The 19,185-nt window shown below is 36.0% G+C and overlaps 1 protein-coding gene across 8 annotated transcripts in view; it reads right to left on the bottom strand.

The window, feature by feature from the left end:
• shank3a (SH3 and multiple ankyrin repeat domains 3a) overlaps positions 1–19,185 on the bottom strand; it is a 377,964-nt gene that overhangs the window by 253,854 nt on the left and 104,925 nt on the right. For all 8 annotated transcript variants that reach the window (XR_010895495.1, XR_010895498.1, XR_010895494.1 and 5 more), the window contains one exon: positions 5,512–5,907. Coding sequence is in view for 3 of the 8 variants with exons in the window: in XM_067389993.1 (XP_067246094.1) it covers positions 5,512–5,826 (315 nt within the window). In the remaining 5 variants the exon portion in view is untranslated. The remainder of the gene's footprint in view (positions 1–5,511; positions 5,908–19,185) is intronic.

The following is a 19,185-nucleotide window of genomic DNA, read 5'->3' on the forward strand; positions in this document are numbered from 1 at the left end:
TTGACGTGGGATGAGATGCGTAAGAAATTAGTCGCATACACAAGAGTATTTTAAGGACAAAAACCTGACAAATGTCGTGAAATAAAACATCTGAACAATGTCTTGAGGTGTGGTGACATAGTATAAGCGAAATAATTGTTGAATTATAAGAAAATAATACACACCAGAGGTGTAACAGCCACTCCGCTTCACTTCGCATTACCACCTTGGGTGTGCATTATTTTCTAATAATTTAACATTCACAATGTCATGATGTTGAAGGTTTCTAAAAGCAGTGTGGAGATCATCATTGTCAAATGAATGCCTCAAAGGCTGTCCATCCAAAAAGAGCAATAAGCACCCTGGCCACTCCTGTTTACTAAACCTATGCCAACACCTAGACTTTGCCAACTGGCACTTACAGGACTTCAAGAAGACTGAAGAAAATATTTCTCAGATGTCTTTGGCTTTAATTGCAAGCACCATTTCTAATGAAAACTCCTTACTTGGCAAATACCATGAAGTCACGATTTCAAGAAGCTTTTTATGGGCTAGAATTGGGAGATTTTATCATTTAAAGGAGCCAATTCAATGAAACAAAACACAAAGATGTCAGCAATGGAAGAAACTCACCAGTCTTAGACTATGACAATGAGCCGTACTTGTTGTAAGGACAGGTTTCTGGACGTCTCTAATTGGCATAAAGAAAGCCAAGATTTAATCCCCGCAGAAAATGTGTTCAGGGACCTTGAGATTACAGTTCGCAGATGATCCACAAAGCATCTACATGAAGGAGACAGGAAAAACTGACCAAATCTAGTTCTGCAAATCCGGTAGTCTCACAGCCTACTCAAGTCTCACAGCTGTAATCACTGCCAAAGGCAGCTTTGCAAAATACTGAATAAAGAACCTGAACTTAGATGTCAATGGAGGATTCCAAAAAGTGCACTTTTTATTTTTAATCTGAAGGCAAAAGAAGTTTCAATTAATTATTAATTAATTAAAATATGTCAGTGAAAAACATTATGCGCTGAATAATTTCTAGCTGCACTAGGATATTTAACATATCACAACTAATAGGGGAAAAAATCTATCTATTCTAAAAAACCATTGAGATAAACTGGAGAGCTTATGGAGACTTTAGATTTTCCTCCCGAGAAAATGTTTCCATTAATCTCACGTGTCTCCTTGGGAGATCTCAAATAATGTTTCAAACGGGGCTCAACTTTGCCAAGAAAATAGTCTAAAGTCAAACACCAGGGATCTCAATATGGTCCTTTGCAAGAGGACCATCATAGTTGTGGGTCCTTGGAATCAACAAGTTTGAAAACCCCTGATCTAACAAAACTTACACCAAAAACTCCATAAGACACCATAACAAAATACATATGCGAGACATTAGTGATATCTCATGCTCTCATGTTGGCATATGAGAATAAATTTTGCAATCTAAAATTCTTTATTTGAATTATAATGCTCCTAAAGATAGTATCAGGATTTAGCGGGTGCGAGTTAGCATTTGAAAGGCGTGTGGCAGTGGGATGTGCCAGTGAAAATCTGGCATTTAACATATTCTTTCTGCTCTCATTCACCTCTCGTTATTAACATAGAGACTTGGGCTCTGCTAAAGGACAGCACTCGTTAACACTATGGATTTCTGCTTTTAATGAGGCTTTACACATAACTACACACATACACACTCACATGCAACCAGAAGTCCATACTAATGCATGCATGGTCACTAATGCACACTCATACAGTGCTGAGATGGAAGATGAAAGATTCAAGGAGAAACACGTTTCTGACAGGCAGAATGAGCCATTGATCTATAGCTCACTCATTCTACTGCAGTTACTCACTTCATAGGCATTAAATGTACTGAAGGAACCCAACTTAACAGGCTGAGAAACATGCAGCAAACCAACCAATCAGCTCTACCAGGGCTGGACACACACTGTCACACAGTATTCAGAGTATCCGTCAATCAAAATTAGTTTTTCAATGATAATTTCTTAAACTTTAACCTTTGGTCACCCCCCATCTTAATCTTAGAATCCAACATCAACATTTCAGTCCAAACTATTAAGACTGGAACCTGAACAAACCAGCAAGGACCACTAGAAGGCCCAACAGAAATAAAACCACCCACTCTGAGCTACTAATTACTAACAAGTTGCTGTTTGTCACTAGTCAAGTATCCTACTCGACTGTCATAGTCATCTGTGTGAAGCAGTGGATCACATGAACTTCATTGTTTGCACATTTGCTCATCGTACCACCAATGACCTTTCAGTGCACACTCAATAAAATCATATAATTTGAACACGTTTAGCATTTTTCCTGTTATTGTGCATAAGTAAAGTGACAATTCTATTAACCAACCATATAGCTAAAATGAAAGTTGCTAGCTAAAATCTGAATTAAATTCAAATGTGATTTAAGGACAAACCAACCAGAAGCTACAACACCATCGAAATGCTTTGAAATGCTTCTGACAGATGTCACTGCCAACACTTCACAGCGATTGGCTGACAGCTACCTCTTATTTGCATAAAGTTATAAAGCATTTCTCATATTTTGATGCTCTCACCTCATGCTCTGCACCGCTGTCAATCTCACAATCCATCATGCGAGCCTGCAGCTCAGTTTCAAGGGGTCAGGGTTTAGCTGGTTAGCATGGCCCTGTTAGCACCTGCTAGTACTGTAGATGCAGAAACTACACAGATGGTCCTTTGACGTCCATTTAAAATGTATTCTGACGAAATACAGATTTTTTCAGGCAACATATGCTACCAGTCAACAGTTTGCGGTTTGATTTTTGATTGAAATCAATACTTTTAATCAGCAAGGATGCATTAAAATGTATCAAAAGTGACAGAAAAGACATTTATAATGTCACAAAAGATTTCAGTTTTAACAAATGTTGTTCTTTGGAAGTTCCTATTCATCACAGTATTGAGTACCACAACTCGTTTCAATGTTGACGGTAATATGAAATGTTTCTTGAGCAGCAAATTGGCATATTAGAATGATTTCTGAAGGATCATGTGATGCTGAAGACTGGAGTAATGATACTGAAAATTCAGCTTTACATTAAAAAATATATTTGTTTTAAACATATATTCAAATAGAAAAAAGTTATTTTAAATTTAAATCAAATTTCATACTGTTCATACTGTTTTTACCGCATTTTTGATCAAATAAATGCAGCCTCTGAAAGACTTAAAAAAAATAAAATAAAATAACTGTACAGACCCCAAACTTTAAAACAGCAGTGTATATATATATATATATATATAATATATATACGTAAAATTTATGGTAAAAAAAAACAGCAGCTGTGGTTGCCAGAACTTTACCATAAAAAAATACAGTAGCAATGTAAAAAAAAAAAAAAATCTGTTAAATTTACGGTAAAAAAAAAAACTTATTCCATTAAAGGTGCCCTCGAATGAAAAATTTAATTTATCTTGGCATAGTTAAATAACAAGAGTTCAGTACATGGAAATGACAACAAATCTCAACAAAACACCAACTGTTACGTAACAGTCGGGGGTGTACGCCCCCAATATTTGCATATGCCAGCCCATGTTCCCAAAATTATGAAAGGTATTAGACAAGGGCAGGCATTAACGTCTGGAGCAGCACAGTCGAATCATCAGACTAGGTAAGCAAGCAAGAACAACAGCAAAAAATGTCAGATGGAGCGATAATAACTGACATGATCCATGATCCATGATATTTTTAGTGATATTTGTAAACTGTCTTTCTAAATGTTTCATTAGCATGTTGCTAATGTACTGTTAAATGAGGTTAAAGTTACCATTGTTTCTTACTGTATTCACGGAGACAAGACTGTCGTTATTTTCATTTTTAAACACTTGCAGTCTGTATAATTCATAAACACAACTTCATTCTTTATAAATCTCTCCAACAGTGTAGCATTAGCCGTTAGCCACGGAGCACCATCAAACTCATTCAGAATCAAATGTAAACAATATTACAGTATACAATACTCACATAATCCGATGCATGCATGACGAACACTTTGTAAAGATCCATTTGAGGGTTATATTAGCTGTGTAAACTTTGTTTATGCACTGTTCAAGGCAAACGTGAGCTCCGTGGGTGGAGAGCACGAGAATTAAAGGGGCCGCAGCATAAATCGGCTCATATTTAATGACGCCCCAAAATAGGAAGTTAAAAAAATTAATACAAAAAAAATCTATGGGGTATTTTGAGCTGAAACTTCACAGACACATTCAGGGGACACCTATAAGACTTATATTACATCTTGTAAAAAAACGCTCGAGGGCACCTTTAACTGATAAAATTTTAATTTACCAACCTAGTGAAGTACTAATATCTGTTTTGAACCTTTGTAATACACTGACAACCACCAAACACAGTGGTGATGAGAGTCACAAGCAGCTTTTCCACAAGCTGAGGAGGACAATACTAATATATAGAAGGTGCACACAGTATCATTCACACAAACACTAAACACTATCATGGTAACACACATTAAATTTTAAAAATGCAATAAACATGAATTTAACAACATTACATGTAATATAAAACCCTAATGTACATAACTGATTAGAAAAAACTAAGAAAAACTAAGAAGAAATAGATTTATTTCAACGAAAATACATCAAATGTGAAGTGTCATGCAGGGAATTGTGGGAATGTCAATTTACGGGTTTTCACTGTAAATTATACAATGACTTGTTATTTTAACAGTATTTACATTAAATGCACTGTTCTATTACAGTTATTCACCGTATATAGTACAGAAACCTTCTGTGAACTAATTAACTGTTTTTCAACGTAGCATTTTTACAGTATTTTACCGTTAAAATCACGGTCATGGACACAACAGTAATGTCCAGTAAATCACCAACTCTCACTGAAAATGAATGATATCCAGCTGCTGCAAATCGCTTTTTAAATGCCCTTAACATGTCAAAATTAAATAAAAGATTTTTAAAAAATTAAAACCATGCTTAAACCTCTCTAAATCCTGGCTGCAGTATGTGCAATACTAAAAAAATGATTAAATTAAAAATGCCACCTGCAACTGTAACACCTGTATCTGTCCAATAGGAACAGGTGAGTAACTGCACTTCAATACCGTACTCTCATATCCATCAGCACCATATGCCGCTCGAGAGGGCCCTGGGGACACGGTACAATACGCTGCAACCAAACTGACAAGTCTGACAGCCTCAAGACAGGCGGGAAAAAGTCCCTGTGAATTACAGTACAGCTACAATAACCCACCCAGTTACTGTATCAACCTTTGATTTTCCGTCTTTCTCTCTCTCCCTCTCTCTCAAAGTGGCCAGTTCACAAAGTCCGCCGCAGACTCACTAATGAAGACGGGTTGCATTCAAGAGCAAAAAGCGCAAGAGGAAGACGAAAAGGTACAAAAGAAAGAGAACAATCATGTGTACACTGAAAGAGAACAGGACAGGCAAAAAAAAAAAAAAAAAAAACCGAGAGAGAGTTTGGAGCACTGACAGAACTCACCGTTTGCTGCAGGTCAGGGATGCCTATGCGGACGACCAGTGTGTTGCCCTGGGGTTCCTCCATGGGGCCGTCCGGCGCTCGGCAAACGTCGGCGTGCGGAGAGCGGGAGCTGTCCCCCCGGCTGGTGCTGGAGAGGTGGCGGGGAAGAGGCTGCGCAGGGCGAGAGTAGATGAGGAGAGGGAGAGAGAGAGGCAGCGAGAGAGGGAGAGAGAGGGGGAGGGCAGAGGGGGGCTCAGACGGGAGTTCAGGCTGCTGCTGTGGACGATCTCTGGGCTGGGAAGGCTCATGTTTGCCCGAGCCCGCACTCACAGGCATGCTCTGTGTGTGTGGAGCTCCGACTGCATAGTGCCTCTCTCACGCATACGCGCGCACACACACATACACACACACGGGGAGCTGCTGGCACACGCGCACACGCACAAGCACAGGGAGAGAGAGAGAGTGAGCGAGGGGAGGGGAGATGCAAGAGAGGATTAGTGAGAGAGAGAGAGAGAGAGAGAGAGAGGTTAGATGTTTGCTGTGATTAAGCATTTTAAGCATTAATCCTGTAGGCTATAATGCCGGTTTAACACATTTCTGAATGTACAATAAAACAGATTACAACAACACCATTAAATAATGCAAAATAATCAGCTTAGCTCACAAAACAATTCAAATGATCTGATATTATCTCTTACTGTAATAGCTCTTTGGAATTCTTTACTCATTTCTGGAATTTATGTTATATATTATTGTTAGCCCAGGTAACCAATATTAGTCGCGCAAGATTCATGTCTCTCATATCAAGCTGCACTACTATAAAATTAAACTCCAATCACATAATCCTTTAGAAATCATTCGAATATGCTGATTAGAATTAAAATTATTAGTAATGTTAAAAACACTTGTGCTGCTTAAATACTGAGTCGGCATTCAGGCATAAACAACACTGAAGCTCTGCAACGAAAATATCGTAGCAGTATGACAGGGGACAGATGAATTTGTTAATAAAAGTCGTTATTTTTGTTTTGTTTTGGCACACAAAAAGTATTCTCGTCGCTTTATAATATTAAGGTTGAACCACTGCAGTCAAGTTGATAGGGCTGTGAATCTTTGGGTAGACAGCGATTTAATTCGATTCACGATTCATAGGTGTTCGATTTGATTCAAGAACATTTTTTGCAAATTCAGAACGATTCGACTCGTGACGATTCACATTAAAATTCGATGCGAATCGATTAATTAGATTAGATTCTGCATTTTATATATTTTAATATTTTATATCTCCATTTATAGGGATATTGAAATGCTTCCCTCAACGTGTCTTAGTCAGGGTGTGAATTACACAGCGGCCGTCAGGGGGTCAAAGAGTAAGGGAAAAAACAAACAAACAAACAAACAAACAAAAACCTTTTGTCCATTGTTAATGTTAGTTCATGTTAGTTCTCAATGATGCTACATAACTTTATTTTAACAGCCTATAAAAATTGGCATTTGTGGAAATTTACATAAGACAAAACTTTAAAAGGGCTTTAAAAGTATTTTTAGGCCTAGTTCATGTTAAATATAGTGGAGGAGGCTACACAACCTTATTAAACTGTTCCATGTACATTAAAAATACTAATGCTTACATGGAGAGACTATTATACACTTTCCCAACTAATCTTAAACTAACTTTTCATGGAATAGTTAGAAAAGCCCTCTTTGTTCTCTTTATATGAAACATTATGGTGATTCTGAAAAAACGCGCTGGGTTTCTACTGTTGCTATAGTAACGAACACAACTTTAACGCGCATCTGATTGATAAACCGCGCGCTCTTATGTCAGTGTTGTTAATGGTGTAGTTATTTCAGCAGTTTCCTCGCACATTCAGTTTAATGAAATTAAGCTCATAATTTCATTCATCCTCCATTGAACTGTGCGTATGCATTTAGACACTTACATTATGTGTTTGCTCCGTCCATGCAAAAATTCGCGCCTTGAAACTGCTCAGGTAATGTCAATGAACCATTTCCGACTTTTCCACGCAATAAAAGCGTTTTATTTCAACAGTAGTCACCGCGCAATGACTTGACAGCTTTATCAATGGCTTGAGCAGTTTGACTCAGGACTACTGTTGTCTTAATAGAGAGCTGTCATATGCTCATGTGAACAGCAGTGGTCGTCCTGAGGAGAGCTCAAACGTGGGCTACGGACTGAGCGCGAGCGCAATCCAGTGAAAGGCGGTAAAGTGCAGCCGCGCGTGTCTGTGAATGAGAGCTGTGAGGGAAGGCGCAAAATGACGGCGCACAACGTCTCCATCAATTTGCGCATGTAGTAATTTAATGTTTATATATTTTAAAGCACTGAATCACTATAGAATCGCGAATAATCCGATTCTTTGCATTTTACATCGATTATCGACCGAAATAAACGATTCATGATTCAAAAAACATGTTTCAAGATCGATGCATATGCATCGTCAGGATTTGTAATCGATGCATCGAGAAAACGAGTGAATCGTTACACCCCTACAAGTTGACTATTTTATTGAAGTCTTTAATACCTTTCTGGACCTCAAAAGGTGCAAATGTCGTTCTATGGGATTTCATCAAAAATATCTTAAATTGTGTTCTGAAGACAAACGAAGGTCTTACAGGTTTGGGATGACATGAGGGTGAGTAATTAAGGACAGAAATTTCAATTTTGGGAGAACTACCCCTTTAAGATTGAACAACTGTAGTCACGTTGACTATTTTAACCATGTCTTTACTACTTTTCTGGACTTTGAATGATGGTCATTATGTTGCTTTCTATGGTGGATAAAAAAACAAAACAAAAAAACAACAACTTGGATTTCATCAAAAATATCTTCATTTGTGTTCTGAATATGAACAAAGGTCTTATGGGTTTGGAACGACATGAGGGTGTATTTACTTACGGACAGAAATTTAATTTTTGGGTGAACCAACCCTTTAATATTTTTGTGAAAACTGTGATACTTTTGTTTTTTTCAGAATTCTTCAAGCAGAAAGTTTTCTTGCAACATTATAAATGCCTTTACCGTCATATTTGATCTATTAAATGCGTCCTTGCTGAATAAAAGTATTAATTTCTTTTAAAAAAAAATTACTGACCCCAAACTTTTAATATACTCTAAACATATAATTATAGAATAAAAAAGAGGAAAGAATTTAAACATAGACCTATTTTGTGTTGTGCTGGCAGAAAATAACTGTGTTCTGCAGTAGCAGTCTGTGGAAGCCAAGCAATAAAAGAATAAAAAAAAGTTAATTTAGTTTATATCTCACAATTCTGACTTCTTTCCCCTCACAAATCCGAGTTTATATCTCAGAATTTTTAGAAGGAAATACAGAACAGTAAGATATACTTATACTATACTCTTTTTTCTCAGAATTACAAGTTTATATCCTGCAATTCTGACTTTTTCCTTCAGAATTGTGATATACAGTAAACTCACAATTGAGAGTTATAAAGTCAGAACTGGGATATATAAACATGCAAATGCAAGAAAGAAGTCAGAACTGTGAGATAAAAATGTTATAGGCTGTATGTTTAAAAGTTATCTATGTAAAATGTTATAGGTTTAAATATTATTTCATGCTGTAATTGTTATGTATGTATGTCCCCTAGGAACTGCACATGTGAATATTATCTAGACTTGCTGTGTACATCAAATTCATTCTTTAAAATTAGACTAATTATTGCAAGTTTCATCAGTCCGCGGTTGCTCCAAATTGGTCTATAAAACACATTTTCTGAATGAACAACAAAACAGATTATAACAACATAATTAAATAATGCAAAACAATCAAATCAGATACGCTAAATAATTCTAATGATATCTTAATGCAGGGCTCTATGGAATATTTGGTTCTGATTTGTCAGTTCTGTGGTATTTTGTATAGTGACATTGGCCCAGGAAACCAGTTTCCTACATAGCTGTGCTAGTTTCATATTGCCTGTATCACTCCACACCCTTTCTTCTCATTTAATAATAAAATAAAATAAACTCCTAATCAATATGTAATGTCCACATTTTTTATTCAGTAAACAGCCATGTCATTTGGATAAGAGGATAATGTACTTTCACCCAAATCATTATTGACCCATTCAGGGTTTACATATTTGATAATTGAAAGAATTATAGTGTAAAATGAAAAGAAAGATTTGGAGCAGAAAAGAGAAACCTGTGGGCTTTAATACCAGTTTAACACACAATCAAACATATTATAGTCAAAACAATGATCACATATATACAGAGAATTCTAATGATCTAATAAATTTGACATGTGATAATTGGCAGAATTACAGCGTAAGAACTGAAAAGGATAAGAGAAAGAGAGAGAGGCTGTCGAACTGCAATATTGATTTCAAGCAAATATTGCCTTCACAGTCCACAGCAAAGCATCAGCTACCAACACTATCTGACATAGTTTGGTGTGTGTTCACACGTCAGCGAATGTCATCTCATGGTGTCGTGTGTGTGTGTGTGTGTGTGTGTGTGTGTGTGTGTGTGTGTGTGTGTGTGTGTGTGTGTGTGTGTGTGTGTGTGTGTGTGTGTGTGAATCAACATTTTATCAGGTTGACTGAATACTATGCAGCATGACTAGAGCGGTGCTGCTGGATAACATCACACAAAATTATCACCAATAAATGCTCCAAACAAAGATATGACATTAAAAGTATGTAAGGTAGTACAACTAGATCTCTTTTATTGAATTTTAAATATATTTTGCTACGTATAAATGTTTTTTTTAAAGATTTTAAAGTGTCAAAAGGTTTAACCGTCCAAAGGCAAATACAGCCATTTCATTTGTGATTAAAATATCTTAAAATGTAATAAATGTATATTTTTTTTTTATTCTGGCATGATTTTATAACATCATATATTAACATAGTGCAAAACCAAAAGTGTCTTTCGGTAAAGCCGAATTTTGGTTAAAGCTGCAGTCCGCGATTTTTCCTCTTTGTCGCCAACTCTGTTTGAAACCTGCAATTGCAGTCATATGCGGAACAGTTATCTGTACATGCTTTGTACCTCGGCACAGCTCGTCAGCGCGGATGAATCTGTGTCAGTCACCGCACCGGTGTGGATACTGTATTTCAGAATCACAGATTCTACATCTTGAAAGTATGACCAATATAAGCATTTTCACTGGAAAATATCATCTGAACGAGTAAGTAACATGTCTGCCACTTTTGTTCTGACCAACTGAGGAAAAAAGCATCAGGCCTACAATAAATTGTGCTGACAATGATGATTAAATCTAACGATCGCTTAGCTCGGATCATGCCAAACCGTGCAAATTATTATTACTGTTATATTCTCAAATTGTTAATGTTAACAACATCAGCATTACCTGTAGATTTCAATTTCTGTATCCACTCCACAGTCCAAAGTCTTTTGCTTTTTGACTACGGGTGAATCTCCAGTTGTCACTGATGATGATTACAATCCGCCATCAAAATTATACGTTTAATTATTTCAGCTGGTGTGAGAAAAGGCTATAAATGATCTGCTACCAGCATTGTCCTCACGTGATAAACTGACTAGCCTGGACTCCTTCCTTTCTGTTTACGGACGTGACGTAATGACGCACAGACGAACTGCTGCATGCTTGAATTTCCCGCGGAAATCCACCATTATTATTATAAAACATTATTACAAGCTTACCGTTGTGAATCGAGCTAAGATAATGAGATAGTTTTGAACACTGAATGGTTATGTACTTTGTTAAGAAATTGATTTTGGATAATTTTTAACCAAAAAAATGTACGGACTGCAGCTTTAAACTGAATGACTTTTTTGGAAAAAAAATCTTGTAAAAATGACAAAAGCAGAGTTAATTGGTTATAAAAACCACATAATCTCATTGTTAACACTTAATAAAACTTCAAAAATAATTATCTCTCCATTATGTTTTTTTTACACTTTTAAAAACCTTTTTCGTCAATGACCCATGTATATGTAACTGCAAGATAATACATTCAAATAAATGGGACTATCAGCTTTGTGAATTCCCTCTCAGCATGCAACCAAATGCAGGCAAGCAAGAAAGAAACAAATAAAGCAAGAAAGCCTGACATCTAATCAGCACAGAATAAAACAGTTATGGATTCACCACAGGGATCCCCTCCCGCTCATCATTGTGATGTCACAGTGCTAGAGCACCCCTTATTGGCTTCATCAGTGTCACTGACTCCTGCTCTCTTTTGTTCACATGCCCCCGTCTTTATCTCTGTGGGCCAAAATCTGATTGACCCCATGTCATTGTTCCACTTTATTATGCAGTTCATCTCAATCTCAGATCCGCTCCCATGACTCGGTCTCTTTCTCATTCCTCTTATCCTCTTCATCCTTTTCTCTCTCTTTCCCTGTACAGTATTAACTGAATATTTCCTTCAATTTGTCTTGTTTGGCAGCATAATTGCGTGTCAAAGTCTTTCTTGCGTTAACACTCATGGGCATATTATTTTCTAAACTGTCATTTTCCAGTGTGAACACACACAGAGCTGGGCTTTATGTTGTGCAGCCTCTGTGGGAGGTTAAATTAGCAGACAGGCAGATGATGTAAAAACAGATGAAAGCATTATAGTGTGCCACTACATAAATTCACTTGAATCTCTAGTGGACTTTAAAGACTTTAGGATCATCTATATCAGTGGGATTCAAATGGCAGACCTAGGTCTGGTTCTGGACCCTGGCTTGGTTCCATCCGGACTGCGGGACATAATTACACCATTTTACCGCTTCTACAGTTTAAAGTGAGCAGCGTGTCAAAACAATGGAGCGGTTAACAACTTAAGTCAGGGTCATTTACGGCAATGACCGGTAACGCTTTACAATAAGGTTCATTAGTTAACAGACCTACATTAGTTAACATGAACTAATAATGAACTGCACTTATACAACATTTATTATTCTTTGTTAATGTTCATTTTAATATTTACTAAAACATTATTAAAATCATGTTAACAGTAGTTAATGCACTGTGAACTAACATGAACAAAAAATGAACAACTGTATTTTCATTAACTAACATTAACGAAGATTAGTAAATACAATGTATTGCTCATGGTTAGTTCATGTTAGTTAATCCATTATCTAATGTTTAACTAATGAACCTTATTGTAAAATGTTACCCGATGATCTTTCAGCACTACATCCTCTAATATTTTTATATGCCTTTGAAGCTCTGGAAATCCTTACCATTTGTTCATCAGATCATCCCCTTTGTTATCTATATTTAATTTACCTCTTACAAACATTTTTTTCCTCAGGCTTCTGCTTAACTCGATAACCCGTTTAGTTCAATCATGTTTTTATTGTGTTTAGTGATGTTTTGTATTATTCCTACAAAATTATTATTATACTATTAGTATTTAAAGGGTTAGTTCACCCAAAAATGAAATTTCTGTCACTAAGTACTCACCCTCCTAAGCTATTTCCTTGCAGCGATTCCAGGTTCTGCGTCAGAACACCGACTCAGTATTGGTCGACGCCTGTTCATGTGAGCAGCACGATGTATGCGTGTGATGCTGACACAGGAGCCAGGCAATACTGAGCCGGCATTCTGGCGTAAACACGGAAGCGCTGCAATGAAAATAGCATAGGAGACTGACAGGGGAGAGAGGAATTTGTTGAATAAAATCATTATTTTTGTTTTGTTTTTTTCCGCACAAAAAGTATTCTTGTCGCTTCATTAAATTAAGGTTGAACCACTATAGTCACGTTGACTATTTTAATGACTTTTCTGGACCTTGGATGTGGTAATTTTGTTGCCTTCTATTAAGGATAAAAAAAACCTCTTGGATTTCATAAAAAAATCATAATTTGTTTTCCAAAAATGAATGAAGGTCTTACGGGTTTGGAACAACATGAGGGTGAGTAACTAATGACAGAAATTTCATTTTTGGGTGAACTAACCATTTAATACCTTTTTGATGTTTTGTATTATTCCTTTTGTTTCTGTTTTGTTTCTCTTTTTATCTATACTATTAGTATTTGATACCTTTTGTCACAATAACGCTTTTATTGTACGATGATATCTTTGTATGTATTTGTGCAGCACTTTGGTCAGCACTCATGTTGCTTTTGAGGTGCTATTAAAATAAACTTGACCTTGACCTTCATTCAAGCCCTTTCCACTTCATGCGCAATGCTTCTCTCTCCTGCTAAAGATGTAAAGTTTCACATTAAGAGCTGCAGATTGACACTGTTATTTTAAAAACAGTAACAGAAACACGGTGAGCAGCAAAATAGATACTTTTGCTAAAATGCTGCAGAAAATGAGAATGGTGCAAATACAATTATTTTTATCAGTCATACAGATCCAACCTAAACAAGGTTTGTGAAGTTAACGCATGGTGCCTTTAGACGTTTCGTTTTTTTTTTTTTTTTTCATACTTAGCATTATTAATCAGCATTATAAAGAAATTATAAGATTATAAAGAAAGTTATAACTTGGAACATTATTTAGAGATGGGAAGGCAAAAAACATTGAAATCACTAGTTAACTTTGTCCAAGTTTTGATTATTAGATTATGTACATTGTTTGTTTTTATTAATTTACTTTGTGCAAAATATAAAAATGGTCCATATTTCTTTTAAGAGATAAACCTTGCACCATGTGCCATACACATAGGTGTCTAAATGTATAAATAAAAAAAAAAATAAAAAAAAAAGCCTGATAAAACATTTAATCTTAGCTTTTCATATTCATAACCAGTTGGGAGAAATCATTAGGTTTTTTGGGGGGTAAATATTAGTCAAAATTCTTAGACATCACTACTTTGTCTCTCGGGGCTCAAGATTCTCATCTCATCTCATGTTGAGGATCTTTTCTTTTACAAACTACTATGGCTGCCCCAATGGAAATGTATACTTTAACTGTTCCAAAAAAAGTATTATGTGAATTAAAGCTTAAATTCAATCTGTTCATCATATAAAGCGATTTTTCAGAAAACTTGGACTTTACCACTCAATTTATATGGATTAGTTTTCCAATCTCTTTATGAACTTTTTGAAGCGTCAAAGAGGTAATTGCACAGTTGTCAAGGAACAGAAATCGCAAGATTTCATTAAAAATACCTTCATTTGTGTAACGAAGATGGGTCTGGAACGACATGAGGGTGAGTAATTAATGACAGAATTTTCATTTTTGGATGAACTAACCCTTTAACAGTGTAAAGATCTGTTGATGTATTTGACAAAGTGTATTGATTTGGTGCCTGGGATATTGACAATTTCTTATTTATTTTGTTCTTTTTAAACAGTATACATAATGACTTTTTTGTAATGCAACTGTTTCACATATTCATGAACACAAAAGTGTATGTCAGGCCATAAATCCACAAAAACTATATAGATGAGCGCTTGCTTTTGGTGTTGCCACCCCTCATAGTACTCATGCCACCCCTTTGCCACCCTATAAATAATTTTCTAGATCCACCCCTGTAAAGGAAGGCAATAAGTTGCTTAAATCACTGCTGCAATCAGCTTTAATCTAAAAATCAGACAACGATACATGCACACACACAATATGAGAGCAGTACGTCAAGATGATTAAACACGCTGCATGCAGTGCCTTGTGCGTGTGCTAACATGAACTAACCAAGAGCAACATTCATAATGTAGCTTTCACTGCTCATATATAAATGATGACACATATAATAGAATATCACCTTTAAAACCATATGTAACCCTTGGCTTATATGTAATGAAAGACTGCAGTGTCCTGTGTGCAGGCCAAGTCTGATTCCGTTTCAGGTCATTTCCCAACACCATTCCCACTTTTTTCCCCAGTCATTTCCTCTCTCATTAAAGAATGTCTTCATCAATAATGGCTAAAAATAACATCTGCAGTATGACTTTGTGTAGACATTCCTCATTGACTGGCAACAGCTCAAAGACAGATTTAGCAGGACAACAGGCCTGTACACATAAAACAAACTTGGCATGTGAGGCTAATATCAGCAAAACTCAGCTTCAGTATTTCAAATAAATAGTCTCTTTAGTCTATAAAAGACAGCTAAAAAGGAGCAACTTTCTGAGAAAACAGCAACACAACCAAAAAGCCCCCACTGATACCATGAGTGAGACTCAAACTTTCTGAGAAAGTTGAGGCAAATCCGCCTGTGATCAGTCAGGCTTGTGCGAGCAGATGAAATGGTCTCACACATTTGAGCCGTCTGTGAGCATGTGCACTGCTTCCAGATGGAGAATGAGACACATCAGCAGTGAACCCCAGTCACCACAGTGAATGTTCAAATCACACCACTGCCATCTGCCCACAACCCACATAACACTAACACACTCATCTGATCATTTGATGAACTTTACATGTATGCTACTATCACATCAGTATGTGTGACATCACTGTAAGTGTATGTGATTACGAGGTCTCTCTCTATCTCGCCCCGCCCCCCTCAGGTAGTCGGTGGGTTAGATATAAATAACTCGTTTGATTTACAAGAACTCAAAATAAAAAAAGTTAATAAACTTTAAATGGCATTTAAATGGTAGACTTCTCCTTGCTTTGTCTTAGGGCTGGGAGAATAAATCGATTTATCTCAATTCGTGGATCGCTTCTGAGATTTTCCGAATGCATCGCGATTCTCTCTTGAATCGATTCTGAGCTTAGTTTTTAACAGCAGATGGCGCTCTAGGCTAGTTTTTCACACTTAAATGCTGATGAAGAACAGCGCTGTTGCATTTGGCTATGTACTTGCACCTCTTAATGCAAACAGCTCACTGCAAACACTTTTGTAATTCAACCTTTATGAACTTTATGAATGATTATTTTATTGAAGGTTCACATGGTGCGAGTAAGGAAGAGAGCAGAGGCTGTTTCTAAAGCACGCAGCGCCATCTGCTGTTAAAAACTAAGCTCAGAATTGATTCAAGAGAGAACCGCGATAGATTCGGAAAATCTCAGAATCGATCCACAAATTGAGATGAATCGTTTTATTCTCCCAGCCCTATGACATAGCAAGGAGAAGTCTACCATTTAAATGCTGTAATTTTGCATAATTTACAATGCATAATATTAGTATGTAATCAAATGTAATAGTAGCCTATGTAATTAAAACGAATTTCAATAGATTTGTCAGTGAATGGGACAGATTTTACTGATAGCTGAATAAAGTTAAATAAAGTCGTTATTTTTGTTTTTGCACACAAAAAGTATTCATAAATTTCATAAATTTAAGGCTGAACCACTGTAGTCACATCGACTATTTTAACAATGTCTTTAGTACCTTTTTGGACCTTGAAAGTATTGGTTAAATTGCTCACATACCTCTCGGATTTCATTAAAAATATCTTAATTTGTGTTCCGAAGATAAACAAAGGTCTTATGGGTGTGAAATGACATAAGGGTGAGTAATAAATGACAGAAATTTCATTTTGGGGTGAACTAATCCTTTAACTGATGGCAAAGGTGATACATTTAAAATGAGAACGGATAAATTTACAATTTTGGCTGATTATTAAAAATGTAAATATTTTAATATCATCAATAATATCACATATATTAAATTATTTATAACTTAATTAATTTAATATTATTAAATTTTATAGTCTACATGGACAGTAAGAAATGTATGTACTTAAAGGGATAGCCAACATTCTTCAAAATATCTTCTTTTGTATTCAGCAGAAGAAAAACTCATACAGGTTTGGAAGAACTTGAGGGTGAATAAATTATGACAAAATTTTCATTTTTGGGTGAACTATCACTTAAATTTATTTGCTGATTTATTAAATTTAAATTAAGAATTTTGAGTATTTATGCAACACTTAATTAAAAATTGCATCAATTAATTGGATGTTATAAAAAATAAAAACATTATAAAACTTAATTAATAATAATTACTATTATTATTATTGCTATTCTTATTATGCTTCATGCCACTTTTGAGTCTGTTAAAATAAAAATAATCCAGTCAAAAAAATCTGGATATCCCACAGTATATATATATATATATATATATATATATATATATATTATGAAAGGTGCCCTAGAACCAGTTTTAATAAGATGTAATATAAGTCTAACGTGTCTCCTGAACGTGTCTGTGAAATTTCAGCTCAAAATACCCCATAGATTTTTTTTTATTATTTTTTTATCTGCCTATTTTGAGCCATAATTATATATGCACCGATTCAGTGTGCGACCCCTTTAAATCTCGCGCTCCCCCGCCCCCGAGCTCTCGACTGCCTTAACCAGCATAAACAAAGTTCACACAGCTAATATAACCCTCAAAATGGATCTTTACAAAATGCATGCATCGATTCCTGTGAGTATAGTATTTATTTGGATGTTTACATTTGATTCTGAATGAGTTTGATAGTGCTCTGTGGCTAACCGGCCTAATGCTACACTGTTGGAGAGATTTATAAAGAATGAAGTTGTGTTTATGAATTATACAAATTGCAAGTGTTTAATAATGAAAATAGCGACGGCTCTCTTGCCTCCGTGAATACAGTAATAAACGATGGTAGCTTTAACCACATTTAACAGTACATTAGCAACATGCTAACAAAACATTTAGAAACACAATTTACAAATATCACTAAAAATATCATGGATCATGGATCATGTCAGTTATTATTGCTCCATCTGCCATTTTTCGCTGTTGTTCTTGCTTTCTTACCAAGTCTGATGATTCGGCTGTGCAGATCCAGACATCCTGCCCTTGAACATGAGCTGGAATATGCAAATATTTGGGGTGTACATATTAATGATCCCGACTGTTACGTAACAGTCAGTGTTATGTTGAGATTCACCTGTTCTTCTGAGGTCTTTTAAACAAATGAGATTTACATAAGAAGGAGGAAACAATGGTGTTTGAGACTCACTGTATGTCATTTCCATGTACTGAACTCTTGCTATTCATCTATGCCGAGGTAAATTCAATTTTTCATTCGATGGCACCTTTAATACTATCTATTGAAATGAAAGAAAATTAATATGATACTGATATATTGTGCATCCCTGCAAGAACGTGTCCTGCCCTCGTCCCGAGTTCTGTGGCCGGTTGTACAAACTGCTTAGACTAGTCTTACAATTTAGTCATCTAAATTTTTTCTTCAAGACTGATCATACCCTTTTTTTTAAAAAAAAGTCAGTTACATAAAAAGGCAGACTGGTCTAATTTGAATCCGAAAAGTAAGACTAATTAGCTACTAATTGCTAGTTGGTCAGACTAGTTCTTAAGGCACAGTCTTAACTTAGCAGCTGTGTTTATGCAATTGGCCCCTAACTCCAACCAATCCACAAGGTACCACATGCCAACATAAGTGACAAAACTATTGTAAAAAATAAAATGTTTGTATGCTGAAAAAAAGTCCCACTATTGCTACATTTGCATGATCAATGCTGCTGTCGCTACTCAGGTATTTGTGTCCATCTCTAACAGACGCATCTTTCACAGTTTGCAATAATTCAGAAAACGACATTGCCGACAAGTTGAATTCCAGAGCTGTTACACACTCCATTCGTTTGAAAAGTCTCTAAGGACAGAACAGAAATGAAGGTGAAGGGTAAATAACAGTGAATCGAGAAAGTAAGGGAGACTGTGATAGTTTGCTGCTCGAAGAGGCTCTGACTGTTATAATGATGCTTAAAGTTGGGCGGTGTCAGAAAACATATTTCATCTCCATTACATCATGCCCCTCTAAAGACAGA

The sequence above is a fragment of the Chanodichthys erythropterus genome, chromosome 7, assembly GCF_024489055.1.
Source record: "Chanodichthys erythropterus isolate Z2021 chromosome 7, ASM2448905v1, whole genome shotgun sequence".
Lineage (NCBI taxonomy): Eukaryota > Metazoa > Chordata > Actinopteri > Cypriniformes > Xenocyprididae > Chanodichthys > Chanodichthys erythropterus.